At 37.8% G+C, this 19,720-nt stretch overlaps 1 protein-coding gene across 16 annotated transcripts in view; it reads left to right on the top strand.

Annotated features, from left to right (window-relative positions):
• RhoGAP19D (Rho GTPase activating protein at 19D) overlaps window positions 1–19,720 on the top strand; it is a 510,472-nt gene that overhangs the window by 392,741 nt on the left and 98,011 nt on the right. For all 16 annotated transcript variants that reach the window (XM_081741277.1, XM_081741279.1, XM_081741278.1 and 13 more), the window contains one exon: window positions 10,714–10,843. In XM_081741277.1, coding sequence (XP_081597403.1) covers window positions 10,714–10,843 — 130 coding nt within the window. The remainder of the gene's footprint in view (window positions 1–10,713; window positions 10,844–19,720) is intronic.

Genomic DNA, 19,720 nt, shown 5'->3' with positions numbered 1-19,720 from the left:
TACAAAAGAAGATATTAATTTTATTTCAATCTTAGTGCTAATAAATATTAAAAAAAATAATATACAAACAGTGTATAAACTTGAGTTTCTTTTAAGCTGAAAATAACAAGATTTAATCCATTAACATCAAAACGCAATGAAACCTCGTTTTCCTTCCGTTATGATTATCACGTAATATCAAAAGATCTGAAGGCTAAACTGTTGATAAAAACATCATTTGGCCGGAAGTTTCACACTTTAAACACGCAAAGTGCTGTGAGAAAACAAGAGACAGACGCTACGTCTTTTTTTTTTTCCTTTCTTTTAATTCCGGCGGAGAACACGGTCATTCAGGAGAGAAATTCCCTGTACTTTTTTCCTTCGCCTCGCCTTCGGTTGGATTCTTTGACCTTTTCTGTGACACAACTTTCGCCTCTTCAAATAGGCCAAATACTCGTGTGTCAATGTCGCTTAAGTGGTAATGAGACTGTATACATGATAATACGGAATGTAAGGTTTATTCTTTTTAAAAAAAGTAAATAAAAACTCAAGATTTTTAAGGTGAAATGTATGAATGGTAAAATAAAATTTCAAACAGATGTTTACTTATGGAACCTATAGGATGCTTTTTAACACTAGCAAGTGCTCTGTATCACCAAGGGCAATATTTTGCGTTCTTACTTTTGCATCTTTTGTTATAAGTAGAGACCGGATGTTAGGCAAAATGCCTATTTTTTAATATTAAAAGTATGATCAAAAATAACGTTTTAAAGTTTATAGGGTGGTTATAGTTTCAATTTAAGCCCATTTTATTTTGCCTATTTCGCCCATTCCTGCCTAAATAATTGCTTTAGTGCCTAATGTTGCCTATTCTATGCATTTTCTTCAAATTAAGACTTATTGGGGAAAATATACATAACTTAGTATTTCAAGAAAGGGTTTTTCCCCTTTCGAGAAATACCTGGTGTTTCAAAACAATACCGACAATGTTTGAGAGATGATTTCTGACACCAAGATAAAAGTATGGACCAACCTGGTTGTACAAATGTTTCCTTTCGGAGTCATAGGCTACCGAAAACATAAAAAAAAAAAAAAATAATAATAATAATAATAATAATAATAATTAAAGGTTCATAGCTCCAATACTATGGGACCTACCGTAGTCGGATCAAGACTTTACTTAGGAACTAGTAAAGTGCCCTATCAAATATCCATGTTTCAAAATCCTGCGATACTTCCGCAACAATTTTTATAGAGGTAGTTTATGAGTACTTCAAATTATACGCCCGTAGGCAAATTCCCCCTATAAAAATTGTTGCGTTAGTACCGTTATGGATCTATAAAGTTCATTTATTTTTTCATGTTTTAGCAGCCTATAACTCCGAAAGGAAGCATTTGTGCATCCCGGTTGGTCTATACTTTTTATCTTATCTTGGTGTCAGGAACCACCTTCCAAACGTTGTCGGTGTTGTTTTGATACATCCTGTATAAGTGCTGTTTGTAGTGATAAGATGTCATAAAACTTTGGACTGCTATGTGTACTGACAATGCTGTAAAACTTTCGACTGGTGTGTGTACTGATAAAGTGTATAAAATTTGGACTTTTATGTGTACTGATAAAGGCTATAGAAAATGTATTTACCAAATATATATATGGAATACCTGTCAAGTTTCGTTTTATATATATAGTAAAGAAGATATTAACAAACAGGTATGTTTCTGTATTCTTCGAACATTATCTATGATTTGAATTTACAAGTACTTTTTAATTGTATTGAGTATTTATCTTTATTATTTCGAGTTACATTTTAATGCCTGTTTTACTGCCTATTTTTTAATTTTAAGTGCCTATTTTACTGCCTATATTATAAATGTTAAATGCCTATTTGCCTGCCTATTTTCCAGGATTTTAATGCCTAAACATCCGGTCTCTAGTTATAAGAAACGTCTCAACTCAGCTCGAAGTCTCGTACGAAATACGAATGTCTCGTGTGGCTATATTAGTAAACCCATCCTCATCCCTTTTTGATGCATGTTTAATTATTAAGGGGCTCCGTGACTCAGTGGTAGAGTGCTTATCTCTTATGCGTGGGGACCCTGGTTCAATCCCCGGCCAAGTGCGTTTGTGATGGACAACATTGTGTCCGTGGGTTTTCTCGGGGTACTCCCTTTCCCTCCGTTAGTGAACACTTACTTGCTGTAAATACTGATTTGAAAATGTAGATCAAACGAAAGGACAACAGTCTCCTGCATGAATTGACAGTTAAAACAAGAATAATCATGATTGAATATCATTGATATAGCGAACAGCAATGAATACTTACGAACTTTTTGTCAAGTGTGCATTTTGACTTTCCTCGCGTTCTGCTCATAGCGGCATTCTTTACGAGTGTGTATTATCATACCTACACACCCGGGTGCACTGGCGGATCCACGGGGAGGGCGGAGGGGGCGACCGCCCCCTCCAAAGGTTTTTAAAAATTTACTTCCAGCATTTACCATTGGGAAGGTCTTTTCCCGACCTATCTAAACTGTAGGACAGGCCTACCACAGTCAAATCAAAATGTGAGTACTTAATAGTACTTAATACAGACATATTTGAAGTGTGACTACTTCTGTCCCTAGTTCCTTGAGGCGGTCACCATAAGCCCCAAAGGAGCGAGAATATGATTCACACGTTGGACGAACAGCTGTAGGAAGGAGGGTAAAACTTTGCACTAAAAAGGTATATTTTAAGATTGTGTCCTAGAAAAAGGATATGGAAATGGAATTCGGGTCCCGAAACTTCAAGTACCTTCACCTTGAATAAAGATAAACAGAATCTTCGCTTCTTACCGAAAGCTCTCTGAATCTGAGACCTTTCTTTTGGTTGATTGATTGATATGTATTTATGTCGTTTATCAAAAGCCATGCTTTACATAACTAGAGTTTAAAGTTGGATCTGAACCACTGCAGTGCGTTCGATTCTCACTCACCCGGAATCAAACCACAGACAGTGCCGTGCCGTTGGGGGGCTAGCAGGGCGACAGTCCCTGGTGCCGAAGTAAGGGGGCGCAAAATTCGGTTAGAAAAGAAGGAAAAAAAGAGGGGAAAACTTACTTGGAATATTTTAGATCAACATCAGTAACTATTCTATCAGGCCTTGTTTCCATTTTGTACTAATACACAATAACACACTGAGCAAGGCTATGTGATAATATGTAAAACAAACAGTATCACGTAACAGTTTCAACACAATAACTGTTCTTCATCAGACTTCCACTCCTTCTGGCTGCTGGGAGTTGGTCATCACTTATATATACTGTCCGGACAGTATATATAACATCAGTATCATCAACATCAGTATTTTTCAATCTAATAGCCTATTTAATTTCACCGAGGTCAGATTTATACTTGTGCACATATATAAAATGGAAGGAAGAGAAGTAATAAAAATGTGCTCAAAAACAAAGAAAAGCAGGGTTTATTTTGGAAAATTTTCTTATGCCTCGCGCCAACCATGGTGGCGCTTCGTGGCTAGTCTATCAACCTCACTTATATGTACGGGTGCGCCGTCGTATACTCTCGCCCCAGGCGCTGATTTTCCACGGCACGGCACTGACCACAGAACTTCATACATTAAAGATCAAAGATACGTTCGCTAGCTACTAGATCAACAAAGAGAGCCGTGATTTTTGGGATTCAATGCGGAAACATTAGGAAGAGACCAGGGATTCATTGTGACTTTTAATGGCATTTAATCTTTTCTTGGGAAATGAAACAAGCTGTTATTGTAATTCATATATAAAAGACGAAGTCCTAAGTGAATAACTTATCATCGCACAGGCCAAACCGCTTAAGCTAGAACTTGAAATTCGAACAGTAGTTAGGGCAGGGGTGCCCACAGAGGGGGGGGCTATGACGCAAACTGCGTCATTGAAATATTTGGGGGGTAAAAATCTATATAAATATGTTTGAGGGAGTGTAAAAATTAATCGAAAAGAAGATTTTTTCATGGAAGAACACCTACGGATAGACAATTGGGGGGGTGCGTCATGGACATAAGGGGGGCACCACTGGTTAGGGGGAATGGTGTGGAAATTATTTTATTAAGATGGCCATCTCTCCAAATCCTTCCGTTAGAGACTTGAAATTTGGTATTTGGATTTCTTATTTAAAATAATTTTTCAAGCGTGTCGACGGTTTTTGATACTTTAGTAAAATGGAGAAAACAAGAAGTGGGAGGAAAAGGGACGCGGATTGCAATTATTATAGTAAGATATCAATATCTAAGAATTTTTGAAAGTTAGAAACATGGAATTTCGTATATGGACTTCCCACTTAAAATAATTCAACACATATTTCAGCGCTTTTGATATTTTATCGAAAAGGGAAGAAAAGAGACGGGAAATATTATAAGATGTCCATATCTCAGGATCCCTTATGGTTAGAAATATGAAAGTTGGTAATTTGATTTTTTATTTAAAATAGTTCAAAATGTATTTGAGCGGGTTTGTTTGCCACTTAACGTAGAAGGGAAGGAAAAGAGGTGGAGGTGGGTCACTAAAATGTCTTACGAGGTATTTGAATTTCGTGATAGAGTTTTAGCTCAGTTCAATTGTATATGAAAAACACAGAAGGAAGAACGCGAAATATTGTGCCACAGTATCACGTAGGAGCATTTGCAGCGGCGCAAATCTGTCTTCAACATTGGGGGAAACGGGTAAGACCGTTCCCATATTTTTTTTAAAAGCAATATTCAAAATATTTATGAAGTTGCAAAACAATGCTGTGGAGGGTTCTAACATTGGAGGCAGGCATACTTGAGGCTTATTCTGGGGGGGACATCAATTTCATCTCACTCTCTTTTGTGTCAATCGGACACAAATCATCACATTTCTCCCCAAAAGATACATTTCAAATCGGATTATTGGGGGGCAGTCCACCCAGTTCCAAGATTGGAGAGGCGTCCTCCTCATCCCCCCGGATTTGCGCCAGTGAGAATTTGCTATATTGTGCGAGGCTGTATGCCGAGCAAATTGGAGGTCTCAGGGCAAAGCCCCACCTGGGCGAAGGCTAGTATCATATAGGCCTAGTTGTATTGTTGTTGTAGGCATAGCTATAATTATACTATGTTTCGTGGACCCCACAAATATAGAGATAGATGAATTTTGTAATGCATGTATAATTTTGTTATCTACTTTTGCGTAGACCGAGCCTTTTTTTTTCAACTGTTGTCCCGCAATTGTTATTCAAAACATAAATTATTAGATCAAATTGTACACTCTTTCGTTAAAATGAAGGCCATCGTCAATACAGAATTTTCTTTTATGCAAGTGCTGTGCAAGACAGTGCATCTGATATATTGCAGTGACTGTATGTGAAGTGAATCATGTAACCGCCTCGCTTCCAAAACGAAAATGCGTATTTAATTTACATTTACAGAAAGCATGCACTTTCATATAAAAACAATACAAGTTCGGGTCCCAATATGGCATCTGGGAATCAGGTTTACACCCCCTCCAGCCCCGGATTCATATGCGTCCCTTTCTTGCAAATTAGAATTCTGGTCACCTTGAGGCTACGTTCATCTTCCAGGAAGCGAACAGCCCCTCCCAAACGATCCTTCTGGATCCGCTAGTGCCTGGGTGTAGGTATGATAATACAGTGTTACAACTAGAGGAAAGAAACTAGCTTGAAAGCCCTGATTGGACTAAGCATTCATCCTACTTTATTTTACTTCACAACAACAAATATCCAGTTGAATTTACGAGCAAAACACCTCCTAGAGTATGACGTCATTCCTTAATACTTTAACACCCTTCTGCTCAAAAACACAAAACGCGCTTTGTTGTGTGTTATGGTATACTAAAGGACTAGCTATTTCGAAAATTTCAGATTTTTTTTTTTTTTTTATCCAGACCTATTGGAGACATAGGACATGAAACAGGCCAAATGGGCATAATTCCCCAACTTTACGATTTTTTCAGGCCTTTAGGAGCAGCTACAGGTCTGTAAATTTTTGTGTATTAACTTACGACCCTGGACTACATGCACACCCAAATTCAGACCTCTATGTCAGTTGTTTCCTCTTCCCAAACGTGTCTTCAGTGACCAAAAATGTTGCTACTGTAGGCCCTGATTTCATCCCCTTCAGATGGTTTTAGGCAAAAATGTTGAGAGATCAAAGTTTTAGCTCTGCACGAGATAGAGACGTCCAGCAATTTTCAATTTGTTAGAACAAATACATGCTGAGATATTCAAAACAACGTAAACGCGTAAAATCGAAAAAAAACGCAAAATGGCGGCAGTCATTGCGTCGCCATGGGATGTTGTAAAAAATAATTAATTATGGTTTTGAAATACCCTGATGTGGGATAAATATTCATGAAAAAATTAATTTTGTTGAAAAGGTCTAGCGGCAATTTTTCGTTTTTCTCGACCACTTTGCATGGATTGACCCGCCGCCCTTTACCTATTTTGCTTCCATTTACTGAATAGAATGTTGGGCTCAAATATGTGCGGCTCGTGCATGGTAGCTGGTACAAAGCTGCAACATTCTCAATGCGCTCTGGTAATATACGTTGTATATTTTAAATGGTGGGAACAGTTTTAACTTTAATCGTGGATGTTACGTCAAACTTCCAAATTCTTTCTGTAATTGTTCGTAAATACTATAGTCTGGTATGTATTCGAATTCTAACATTTACTTATATGTAAATCAGTCAATCCTATTTATAATTAGGGATGGGCAAAACCGGGTTTTATAAAAACCGGAAACAGTTTCTAGGAAAACTGAAATCCGAAAAACTGACATTTCGGTTTCCTCCCAAACCGGTTCGGTTTTTTACCGAAATCGGTTTCGGCGAAAACTTTTGGAAAACAAAACTATTTGTGGAAACGAAATTGGTTTAAGGAGAACAACGAAACACTATTCTGGTCAGAAATAGAGCCAATTTTGGCAAAAACCGGAACCGGTTTTGAAGAAAACCGAAACCGTTTCGGTGAAAAACCCAACCGGTTTTGGAGAAGACCGAAACCGGTTTTTTGAAAAGTTTCAAAAACCGGTTTTGATTTTCCTAGAACCCGAAAACCAAAAAACTAGTTTTTGTGCCCCTCACTATAATACAAAACATCCCAGTTTATGAGTTAAGAGTTACAGGTTGCATAAATATCAAGGCGAAAATATTTATATATTCTTACTCATTGTAAATAGAACACGCCTCAGTCTGTCATTCATACCAATTCGTAATAGTTCAGAGTCAGGCTAATAGTTCTCGCTAGCTGCCCTGCTTCGTGCCTGACCGCCAAGAGATGCTGCCAGCTTGCAGGCAATTTAAAGCTAATGTAGTATAGGAAAGCTAGTGTAATACAACTAACTAATATAGCCTAATACTCAATTGTCAGTTTTAATCTGCAAGATAGTCCAATATTATATTCCTTCCTTGAATATACTATACGTGTGCATTTTCCATTTTTATTACATCTCCTGCAATCAAATGACCTCTACATTTCAGATTGTTTGCTTTCTGCATCGTTACTGTATATATATGCAGTAGCGTAGCCAGGATGTGTGTTGGGGGGGGGGACAAGTGCCGTTATAGACACATATAGAAAAATTACAAACATAAAAATATATTTTAAAAAATTACAAACATCAAAGTACCAAAGTACATTGTCGGTCCTCGGCGGCCCGGCCCGGCCCCTCCGGGCCCCCCCTTCCCTACGCCACTGTATATATGTAGGGTAAATAGACATTGGTTTACTTTACATCGACTTACGATATCTACTCTACGCCATAATGCCCAGTTGTGCTGCATCAGCAATGTACAGTCCGCAGCAAAAAACCTGTAACATGAGTATGTAAGTTTATTGTGAAACTATGCCTAACAGCCCAGAGAATCAACATAACGTCCAAGTGGCACGAATCACGCCAGAAGAAACCTCGGCGTCCTCCCCTACACTCTTATTTTGGAGAAAAAGACTTCGTCGTTTCACCATAAACTTAAATGCTCATGTTGCAGGTTTTTTGCTGCAGAAAGTACAAGCTACGCCTGACCATAAAGATATACTTTCAACTATTTGTTACGTTGGCCCGCTTTACACTATACGTTAAGATCGTGTTTAATTAAAAGCTCTAGTTGCGTACATTTAACAAATTTATTTCCGTTTTGAGTCTGCCTACCACCTTCCCCAAACTCCATATTTATGCAGTTATTCAATGACTTTGTTACATAGGCAAGCTATAGTGCCGGTAGCGACAATCATTAGCATCAGACAGGCAAGCGTTAACGCAGGGAACATTTATTAGCGACAGGCAGGCAAGCTGTAGTGCGGGTAACGACATTTATTAGCATCAGGGAGGCAAGCAATGGCGCGGGTAGTGACATTAATTAGCGTCAGGCAGGCAAGAAATAGCGCAGGTAGTTACATTTATTAGCATCAGACAGGCAAGCGATAGCGCAGGTAACATTTATTAGCGTCAGGCAAGCAAGCGACATTTATTAGCATCAGGGAGCCAATCCTGGGGGAGGCCGGACCCCCCAAAACTCCTGTTCCCCCCTAGTGTATTTATGAATATACAATATTTGGCATAATTTGAATGCAATTTGTCTTAAGATCCTCATACATATATACCTTCTTCGTCTGAGTGCCCCCCCCCATTTACAGAGAAATCGGCACCCTTGTCAGGGAGGCAATCGATGGCGCGGGTAGTGAAATTTATTAGCGTCAAGCAGGCAAGAAATTGCGCAAGTAGTGATATTTATTAGCATCAGGCAGGGAAGCGATAGCGCAGGTAGTAACATTTATTAGCGTTTGGCAGGCAAGAAATAACGCAGGTCCACATTTATTAGCGTCAGGCAGGCAAGTTATAGTGCGGGAAGCGACATTTATTAGCATCAGGGAGGCAAGCGATAGCGAGAGTAGTGACATTTATTAGCATCAGGCCAGCAAGCGATAGCGCACGTAGTGACATTAGCGTCGGGCAAGTAAGCTATAGCACAGGTGGTTATATTTATTAGCATCAGGCAGGGAAGCGATAGCGCAGGTAGGCACATTTATAAGCGTGAGGTAGGCAAGCTATAGTGCAGGTAGCGACATTTATTAGCATCAGGGAGGCAAGCGATAGCGCAGGTAGCTACATTAATTAGCATCAGGCAGGCAAAAAATATCGCAGGTAACCATATTTAGCATCAGGCAGGCAAGAAAAAGCGCAGTAGCCACATTTATCTGTGTCAGACAGGCAAGTGATAGCACAGGTAGCCACATTTATTATCGTCAGGAGGCAACAAATAGCACAGGTAGCCACATTTATTAGCGTCAGGCAGGCAAGCGATAGCGCAGGTAGCCATATTTATTAGCGTCAGGCAGGCAAGAAACAGCACAGGTAGCCACATTTATTAGCGTCAGTCAGGCAAGCATAGCGCAGGTAGCCATATTTATTAGCGTCAGGCAGGCAAGAAATAGCGCAGGTAGCCGTATTTATTAGTGTCAAACAAGCAAGCGATAGCGCAAGTAGCCACATTTATCAGTCAGGCAGGCAAGCAATAGGGCAGGTAGCCACATTTAGCGCCAGGCATGCAAGCGATAGCGTAGGTAGCCACATTTATTAGCGTCAGGCAGGCAAGAAATAGCGCAGGTAGCCACATTTATTATAGTTAGGCAGACAAGAAATAGCACAGATAACCACATTTATTAGCGTCAGGCAGGCAAGCGATAACGGAGGTAGCCACATTTTATTAGCGTCAGGCAGGCAAGCGATAACGCAGGTAGCCACATTTTATTAGCGTCAGGCAGGCAAGCGATAACGCAGGTAGCCACATTTAGCATCAGGTAGGCAAGCGATAGCGCAGGTAGCCACATTTATTAGCGTCAGACAGGCTGGCTATAGTGCGGGTAGCGACATTTATTAGCATCAGGGAGACAAGCGATAGCGCAGGTAGCCACATTTATTAGCGTCATGCAGGCAAGCGATAGCGCAGGTAGCCACATTTATTAACATCAGGGAGGCAAGCGATAGGGCGGGATGCCATATTAATTAACGTCAGGCAGGCAAGAAATAGCACAGGTAGCCACATTTAGGGTCAGACACTCAAGTGATAGTGCAGACAGACATATTTATTAGTGTCCAACAGGCAAGCAATATCACAGATAACGAATGACATTTAATAGTGTCAGGCAGGCAAGAGGTAGCGGAGGTAACTATATTTATTAGCGCGAGTAGCGACATTTATTAGCGTCAGGCAGGCAAGAAATAGCACAGGTAGCCACATTTATCAGTGCCAAGCAGGCAAGCGATAGCGCAGGTAGTCACATTTATTAACGTCAGGCAGGCAAGCGATAGCGCAGGTAGCTACGTTTATTAGCGTTAGACAGGCAAGAAATAGCACAGGTAGCCACATTTATCAGTGCCAAGCAGGCAAACGATAGTGCAGGTAGCTACGTTTATTAGCGTCAGGCAGACAAAAAATAGCACAAGTAGCCACATTTATTAGCGTCAGGCAGGCAAGAAATAGCGGAATTAGCCATGTTTATTAACATCAGGCAAGCAAGCTATAGCGCGGATAGAGACATTTATTAGTGTCAGGCAGGCAAGCGATAGCACAACTCACAACGTTTATTAGTGTGACTATTTATTATTGGGGTTAGCGTGACGTACAGGCTGAAACTTTTCCCATTTATTATTAGAATTAATGAACTTAAATATCTGATTTTGATTAATGAATATTTATTTACTTATTTATTCTATTTCAGACGACGAAGCCGAACGAGTAGTTCGACGAGTTTCGTATCTGAAAGCGACGTTAGGCGATCGAATGCATGTCGACAGCGATTTAGAACTTAGCGATAATGAAGTCTCGGTCCACCACGATGCTCATAGAAGGTAAGTGGCAATTTCAGTTTGATTTCGCATTTAATTTTGGTGTTGGCGTTTGCGTAGTTATATGTTATGATTGTTTTTGCTGAGTAAATTTTGTGGTTTTCACTGTCAATAATAGTAATAATCAGCTTTTAATATAAATACATTACGGTCTCCAGTAAAATGTATTCCAACTCCAAATACAGTAGTTCGTTTGTCAATAGTTTCTACATTTTCATTATTTCGTAAGATTTATGACTTTTTGTGTTTGCTTCGTGTCCTGATCAATGCCTGTTTATAAAACGTGTTTCGGATTGATTAAAAATTCTGGAATATTTGTTTGGGCGTTTGCAAAACAGTGAGGCGGTGGTGAAAGAATTTCTCCTTAGTGAATGTTGTTGACCTAATCACAATCGACAACTCATATAGGTAACTTAACTGCTCGACATTACGTAATTTTATGCCATGAAGTTCTGAAAAATTGTTATTATACTTAGAATACAAGTAATATGAACGCAGTCAATAGACAAATATTCGAGTTGCAGTTGCAACCTTTGAAATTCTACTTGTCACCTTTTGCAGCTAAGGAGAAAAGTCATTTCACATTTCAATATCCGCGAAACTTTAACGCGCTATTTAATATAATAATAGGAAACACCATAGTGTAGAGGTTAGAGCTTTGGACTCATGTCCACGTGGTCCCGGGTTCGATTCCTGGGAGATGTTTCTCAGTTTTCAGATACCAGCAGCTAGTGTCGTGAGGCAAACTGGGGAGTCATGTGAAAACAAGACGTGACGACCACTAGATCTAAAAGCTCCTGTTGCGTCTGTTTGGGACAGCTAGACTGCACGTAGTTCAGTCCTTCGCTAGCTGATGGCGCTGGAGCAGGCTTAAGCTCACAAATGGCCCGGTACGCCAAGTGTGTTTTTTTTTTTTTTTTATATATTTATTTATTTAATATAATAATAGAAGTCCAACACTCACCTAAAATATCTCTGTGTACAAAGATTATTCGCAAATAGTTTCAGCGATATTCTTGCGTCTTTATAACTTTTAAAATCTATATTGCACGATGGATTAAGTTTTTGACAGATTTTTCTCCTTGTAGAAATGGTTGAGAGTTGATAAAACTTTTTGTTGCTTTACTTGCTTCATAACTTGACCTGTCTTTTGTAACTTGACTTGCCCCATCATTTCCAGTGTCTAGACTCAAAGTAAATAAACGTTGAAAAATCACTCATCTATGGGCAAGGACACAAAATTATTTTACATTACTTGATCGTGTAACTATTATCACCGCTATGTAAAACACAAAATAAATAGCCTAATGGTCGTTGGCAATTTCGACAAAAATATTAACGCGTCGAAAAGAGTAAACTGCTAAATAAGTCGTAATTTTGTATTGAAACATTGGGCCTTATGCAGAATCGTTCTGATTCGTGATTAGTGCCAATTTCCATACTAAAGAGTTCGACTAACGTATGTTTCCTTCAGTAGTCAGGTCTTTAGTATGACGCTAACCATACATCAAAACGACTCTGCATAAGACGGGTTATGTTTGGCCTTATTCAAATGGAATGTGAGTGTTGTATTATTATTTGATAGGGGTTGTTCACATATTACGTAACGCGGCGAGGAGGAGGGAGGTTTATATATATATATTTGGCCGAGCGTTACGAATTGACAAGGAGGAGGTAGTTTACGCCTTCGTTACGTAACGCTTTTTTGCTGTAATTTTTATTTTTATTCTCAGGTTTATATGCAATCCCTTAAACAAATAATTTAATTCAGTGTTTTTCTTTTTTATAAATAAATAATTATGTCTATTGTTTTGGAAAATTGCAAACATATACCCTATGCAAAATGAATCGTGCAGAAGGGATTCGTAGATGCTAGCACCAGCGTGACTGGTGACGAACTCTGGGTGTATTATAATACAATAAACAGGGTGTCTACTGACCTGGAAAACCTTGAAAACCTGGAATTAGCCTGGAATTTACTTTTGGACCTGGGAAACCTGGAAATAGCCTGGAATTGGACGAGGAACCTGGAAGTTTTAAAATTGTTTTTAAAATATTGTTTTTGGGATTGGTATGGAATAAATATATTTTTGTAAAATGCAAGAAAGTTATATACTACAGCATCAGTTAAAAGCCAATAATAACTTATTCAGTGGAGACGTAGTTGAGAAAGACAGACGTGAGCAGAGTGCTGGCGGTGAATGTTTTTGGAAAGTATGTTGAGGGTACAAGAAGAGACTGAATAAGATTTTTATTTGTTTGGCATGGTCGTTGTGAATAACAGTAACTACAAAAAGAGCTAAATTAGTCCCCGATGATGAGAGAAGGTAATTGAAAAAGTTAAATTTTATGATCTATTAAGTTTGTATCTTACACTGAGGGAATACTGGCATACAAGCTAGAAGCTTTCTCTGTATTTGCTGCTTATTTGCATAGTATGAATCAAGCTTATTTTCTGCTTTGTGAAGACATTGGTTTACATGTTTCTGTAGCAAGAGTAGTAGACAGGTCTGGAACAACATTCTGCTTATACTCCTGTGCCGAAGCTTTTTAACAGGAGTCCAAGCCCGTGGATGTCGCAGTGAACACCATTCCCGGTGGCCGAAAGGTGTATCACCGGAAAAAAGTAAAATTGCCTACATCTTAACGGAATCACTTTTTGTATTTAGGTTAACATTTTACTAGTCTTGCAATAAATCCTGTTACACATTAACAATTAACATTTTATTTTTCAGCCATTAAAATGGGGAAAAGTAAAACTAAATTCCAGGACTCGTGGAAAGGCCAGTGGAAATGGTCTATTAGGTCCAACGATTCATTTAAAGCAGGTTGTAAACTCTGCAGAACTGATTTTGACATTTCAAATATGGGAGCTGGATCATTGAAATCTCATGAAAAAGGAAAGAAACATCAAATAGCTGTTAAAGCTCTTAATGCACAATGTTCGATCGTAAAGTTCTCAAGCAATGTTAACAAGGAGTCTTCCTGTACAAAAAAATCTACAGCGTCTTCCAGTTCAGTGACTGGCACATCATCTACTCCAGTTGTTCAGGGGAAAAATGAAAGCCCAGCAAAAACTAGTGGTGTAATAAAGAGTTATCTTATCAAAAATCAAGTGACGAAAGCAGAAATAATCTGGACATTGCACAAAGTTACAAGTCGTGCATCGGCCAGAAGCCAAGCGAGTGCAACGGATTTGTTTCCTTTAATGTTTCCTGAGTGTGAAGTCGCTAAAAATATGCAGTTACACAAAGACAAAATAGGTTATGTCATCACTTTTGGATTGGGTCCATATTTCCAACAGACATAGTTCGTGAACTACAAAATTGTGAATTTTTTGCAGTATCGTTCGACGAAAGCCTAAACACTATCTTAGAGAAAAATTAAATGGAGTTAGTAGTTCGTTTCTGGCACAGTGAAAAAAATAAAGTTTTAACACGGTATTTAACATCAGTATTCTTCGGACATGCTACTGGCCAGGATTTGTTAAGTGCTTTTATAAATACTTTCAAGAACAAGGGTTTCGATTTTTGTAAGTTACTTCAGGTTTCTCTTGATGGCCTCAACGTTAATTTGAAATTTCTGAGTGATTTGAATCCCTATCTGAGTGAAGAAAATGAAGGTCCACAGCTTTTGGAGACAGGAACGTGCTCTTTACATATTGTTAATAGGGATTTTAAGACTGCGCATACCAAAGCTGGTTGGAATGTGACAGAGTTTTTGAGAGCGTTATACTATTTATTCAAGGACTTCCCTTCAAGAAGAGCAGATTTCATGGCAGCATCTGGAACAGGAGTTTTCCCTCTTAAATCTTGTTCTATTAGGTGGGTGGAGAATTCTAAAGTTATCAACCGTGCCATAACTATGATTCCTGCCTTAAAAGTTTATGTTGATGCAGCGAAAACAAAACCTCCTGAAACATCACTCCTCTAAAGTAAAAGCCCACATCTCTGATGTACTGTTGCCTGCTAGATTAGGGTTCCTTCAGTCCGTATCTGTTGAACTAGAAGAATTCCTCACTAAGTACCAGACAGACAGTCCATTACTACCGTTTCTATGGAATGACCTAAACACGTTGATTCGTAGTTTGTTAAGCCGCTTCGTGAAAGATGTCTTAAAAGTAGCTAAACCTTTAAAAAAAAAAAAACAAAAAACAAAAAAAAAAAAAAAAAAAAGCTGACCTCAATAGATGTTTTTGATAAGGACATCTTAAAACCACTTAGTCTAGTTGATGTTGGATTTTCTGCGGTTACATCGCTTAAAGGAGTGAAGGGTGTTAATATATATTGAACTTTAAGAAAGAATGCAGAAGACTCTTACAAGAACTGTGTAAAAAACTTATGCTAAAATGTCCTTTAAAACACAAGAGCCGCAAATTGCTTGTCTCCAGAAACTATGACCAACGAAACCCTTTGTGAATCACGTATCACACTCGCCCTGGAGATATTTGTCTAAATGCTGATATGGTGAATTTGGAATATTTAAAATTTTGTTCAGACAAAGACACAGGACGAAAACTGTCAAATTTCAGTTACAAAAATGACAGACGTTTTTCTCCATGATCTGTTAAGTAAAGAAGGTGTCTCCAATGCGTTGAAAACATTCATGCTTAAGATATGTGTACTTTTTCATAGCAACGCAGCAGTGGAAAGGAGTTTCTCCATTAACAAAGAGTGCATTGTTAAAAATCTCCAAGAGGAGTGCTTGATTGCCTAGAGAAGTGTGTTGGATGTTGTGCGTGTTGCTGGTGACATGCGTAATATGAATATCACAAAGAATATGATCCAGTATGTGAGGAATGCATCAAACAGAAGAAATGAGTATGTGAAAGACCGCGGTAAAAAAGAAGACAGATCAGCTCGAGAAAAGAAAGATATTAAGAAGAAAATAAAAGAGTTGGAATTAAAGAAGAAAAGAATACTAACTGACGCCGAAGCAGAAGTAGATGCGTTGGAAGAACAGGCGAAAAAGTTAAAAGGGATGTTGAACTCTAGAAGTTAAATGTCAAAAACTGTTCACTGTGAAAGTTGTTTTCTATATTTGTTCATATAATGTGCATGGTTCCATAACATTTTCAGTTTTTTAAACTTTCATGTTACAATACATTTTTAAATAAAATATAACTGATGGTCAGTCCCCATCCAAGAAGAATGTGCAGTAACGTTTAACAATATGGACTACTTTGCGTTAAAAATTTTGTATTATATATGATCATTTTCTTTTTACTTCTAAACGAATACTAGTTTGACAAAAATGGCGGGAAAATAGCTTACTCACCGCTAAGTCCTACCAGTAGTTAGCATAAAATACCACAAGAGTACTTTAAAGGGGAGTGCTTGTAGTAAAATACTCTTGTAGTATTTTATCCCATAACTTAGCGGTGAGTAAGCTATTTTCCCGTCATTTTTGTCATTGTTCATCAACATTCACGTGCTACTACTATAATATTAGTTTATTTGAAGTATTGTTTTTGACGGAAATTTATACAGGGTGAACCTTAACTAAACCGATAAACTTCGGGAGGCGATTCTCGAGCCCGAAACAAGAAGAAAATTCCTCTTAACTTTTCTCTGTGGTACATAGTTTTGGAGCCACAAGGTGCCGAAAGTGTGGAAAAATTAACTTCCGAGTCCTATATTTCCAAACCTATCCAACGTAGAGAATGCAGCTTAATATCTCTTTAAGGAAGTCTTATCTGTTCTGAACATATGATTTCCTTTGTGAGATTTTAAGCAGCACTCTCTACTTTGGATAATTTTGGAAATATAGGCGTCGGAAGTTCATTTTTCCACATTTTCGGCACCTTTTAGCTCGGAAACTATGCGCCTTGGAGAAGAGTTAAAGAGGATGTTTTTTCTTGTTTGGGTGCCGAGAATCATTTCCCTAAGTTTGTCGGTTTAATTAAGGTTCACCCCTGTATAGTATTCCTACATTAGGATATGTAAAGCTACTGCACATTTTTCTCAACCGGCCTTCTGGTAGGAGATATTTTAATTAAACATTTTCTTGTGTAAAATGTTTTGAAAAACTACATTTCACTCAGTTTTTTCTTTTCATCTTTGTCACTTGAAGAAACTATCACTTGCCATATGCATTCTCTAATTATAACCAGTTTTTGTTAAGAACTATATAAAATTGCATTAACTTATACGTGTTACAATAAATGTCACTCTACTGAATAGACCTGGAAAAAAAGGAAAAATAAACCTTGAAAACCTTGAAAAAACCTGGAATTTGAAAATGAACATTTAGTAGACACCCTGATAAAACTCCGTTTTGTGGCTTCGCCGCATTGCATTTACGGCACACGAAGCTTTTCTGGAGTTAGTTGTTAGCGGTCGTAACCACCGCTTAAAGAATGCTCTCGTGTTCCCACTCGTATTGCTGTTTTTGAGAATATGATTCAAAACTTAATTTGAATCATTACCCATTCTATTCTTTTAATGAGTTTCGCATGTGAAATAGAAGAAACTCTTTTTCGTGAAATAATAATGTCCGCGATGGAACAATCCACGATTTGCAGACCAAAATAAAAACAGAACTCGTCGGATATTAATCTCGTACTGAGTTTTTCGCTCTTTAGATTTGAATTTTCGTGGAGAAATCGAGTTTATTCGCATTCTAACACCGATTTAGGACAAAAAGAACTTTAAAATGGGTGAACTGAAGTCCAAAGTCCAAAGAAAATGCTTGAAAGTGTGTTCACAGACGAAATGCCCCTGTTCCCCCATGTGTGCAGCCACATCGACTCTATTGTCGATGAGTTCTTTGCATCATCGACACCGGCGAACTTCAAATACAGGAAGCATCCGGGATTTCCGAAGTAGAGGTCGATGTTAGTTCTTTGGATCCTGTTTCACCTGCATCTTCCGGCAATACTTCCTCCTTGCCAATTATAGATGACCTAAATGGGTACGATCTCCTAGGGAAAACAACAATATGTAATATGGAAGAATTAAGACTGATTAATTAAAAAAAAAACTTCTGAAGTTAAAATATTATTATGGTACTACCATTTTGTAATATGATTTGTTGGCAAAAAATACACTACAAATTTAAGTATTTTGTAATAAAAAGTTATGCCATTAAAATTAGGTTATCTGACACAAAAAAGCCAAAATAAGCAAAATTAGTGAAAAAAACAAAAATCAAAAAGCGTTATGTGACAACAGGGGGAGGTGTTCGGCCTTGTGTTACGGCGTGTGACAAGGAGGAGAAAGGGGGTGGAAATTGGTCAAAAATATCGTTACGTAATATGTGAACGGCCCCATATGCATCCTACTGTTTCGTTACGTAATTTCGTTATTTAATGTAATTAAATCAAATCCACGTTTCACTTTCTCCTTTCTTTCCACATTTTTTTTCTTTATATTAGTCCAACAAATTTACGTAAATATAATTGAAACTATTGATAGAGTTTGTATTTATGAAATATTTCGTACATTTTTAAATACTACATGATGAATTGTTATTATTTTCACTTGACCGTGATATAAAGTTAATAAGAATTATTTTTGTATATATTTGTAAAAATTATGTGTGTGTGTGTGCTGCTTTGTGTTTTACGAAACATACGTATATACAAGGTGTTTCAAAACAACACAGACAACGTTTGGGAGGTGATTCCAAACACCAAGATAAGGCAAAAAGTATAGACCAACCCGGGTGCACAAATGCTTCCTTTCGGAGTTATAGACTGCCGAAAACATGAAAAAATGAACTTGAAGAGGTCCATATCTCCAATACTATGGGACCTACCGTAGTCGGGTCAAGACTTCACTTAAGAACTAGTGTGTGTGCCTATCCAAATATCCATGTTTCAGAATCCTGCGGTACTTCCGCAATATTTTTTTTATACAGATAGTTGGTATTTCAGATTATATGCCCGTAGCCAAACTCTCTATATAAGAATTGTTGCGTGTGTAGCTTAGAATTCTGAAACTCGGATATTTGGATAGGGCATATACTAGTTTCTAAGTGAAGTCTTGACTCTAGTATGGAAGGTCCCATAGTATTGGAGATACGGAGCTCTTAAAGTTCATTTTTTTCATGTTTTCGGCAGTCTATAACTCCGAAAGGAAGCATTTGTGCACCACCCAGGTTGGTCTATATTTTTTGTCTTATCTTTGTATCAGGAATCACCTTCCAAACATTCTCGGTGTTGTTTTGAAACACCCTGTATAACTGATGATGAGTAGAAATGCAGATGTGTAACAAGTGACTTTTGGATTTTCATCTAAAAGATAAATCCTATATAACCAATATATAAACCTTTTTAAAAACCTGCTGCTGTCGATCTATTTATAGTAAATGTAAGTCCTTTGTCAACTTAATGATAAAAAGAGATTAATATAAAAAGATAAGATTAAATATATCAATGAGTTTTCTGTATGGAACTGACTGATATACAGTAGATTATATTTGGTGACGTTTCGGTGTTTGTTCGTATTTTCCTTGTTACTCATTTTAAGAAATGTAAATTGACAAATTGAATATCAATCCTTTAAAATGTCATTTGAGCTAAATGCTTCATATCATTTTCGTATAACGCACTTTCTCTTTATTCATTTTCGAGTGAGCGAAATTACTTTAGCTCTGAAATCACTCGCATAATTCTGAAGTCAAATCACACAATATAACAGGTGATAGGTAGTTAAAGAAAGAAAGAAAAGCAACAATTTTCTGGGTCTGGAAAATAAAAAATGGATCAAAAATTGCGATCTTAACCATAGTTTTTAGATCAGGGGCCACAAAATTTTTGAATGGCCCCTAGATCGAGTTTTCATATTTTCTACAGATAAGCACAACATACTGAGTGAATTGATAGTTTGGGTTTGGCTACACTATATGTAGCTCCAGATATAAGGCGTACATTTTTTA

The sequence above is a fragment of the Thermobia domestica genome, chromosome 15 (assembly GCF_964235325.1).
Source record: "Thermobia domestica chromosome 15, izTheDome1.hap1.1, whole genome shotgun sequence".
Lineage (NCBI taxonomy): Eukaryota > Metazoa > Arthropoda > Insecta > Zygentoma > Lepismatidae > Thermobia > Thermobia domestica.
This window is presented reverse-complemented; position numbering and strand designations above follow the sequence as displayed.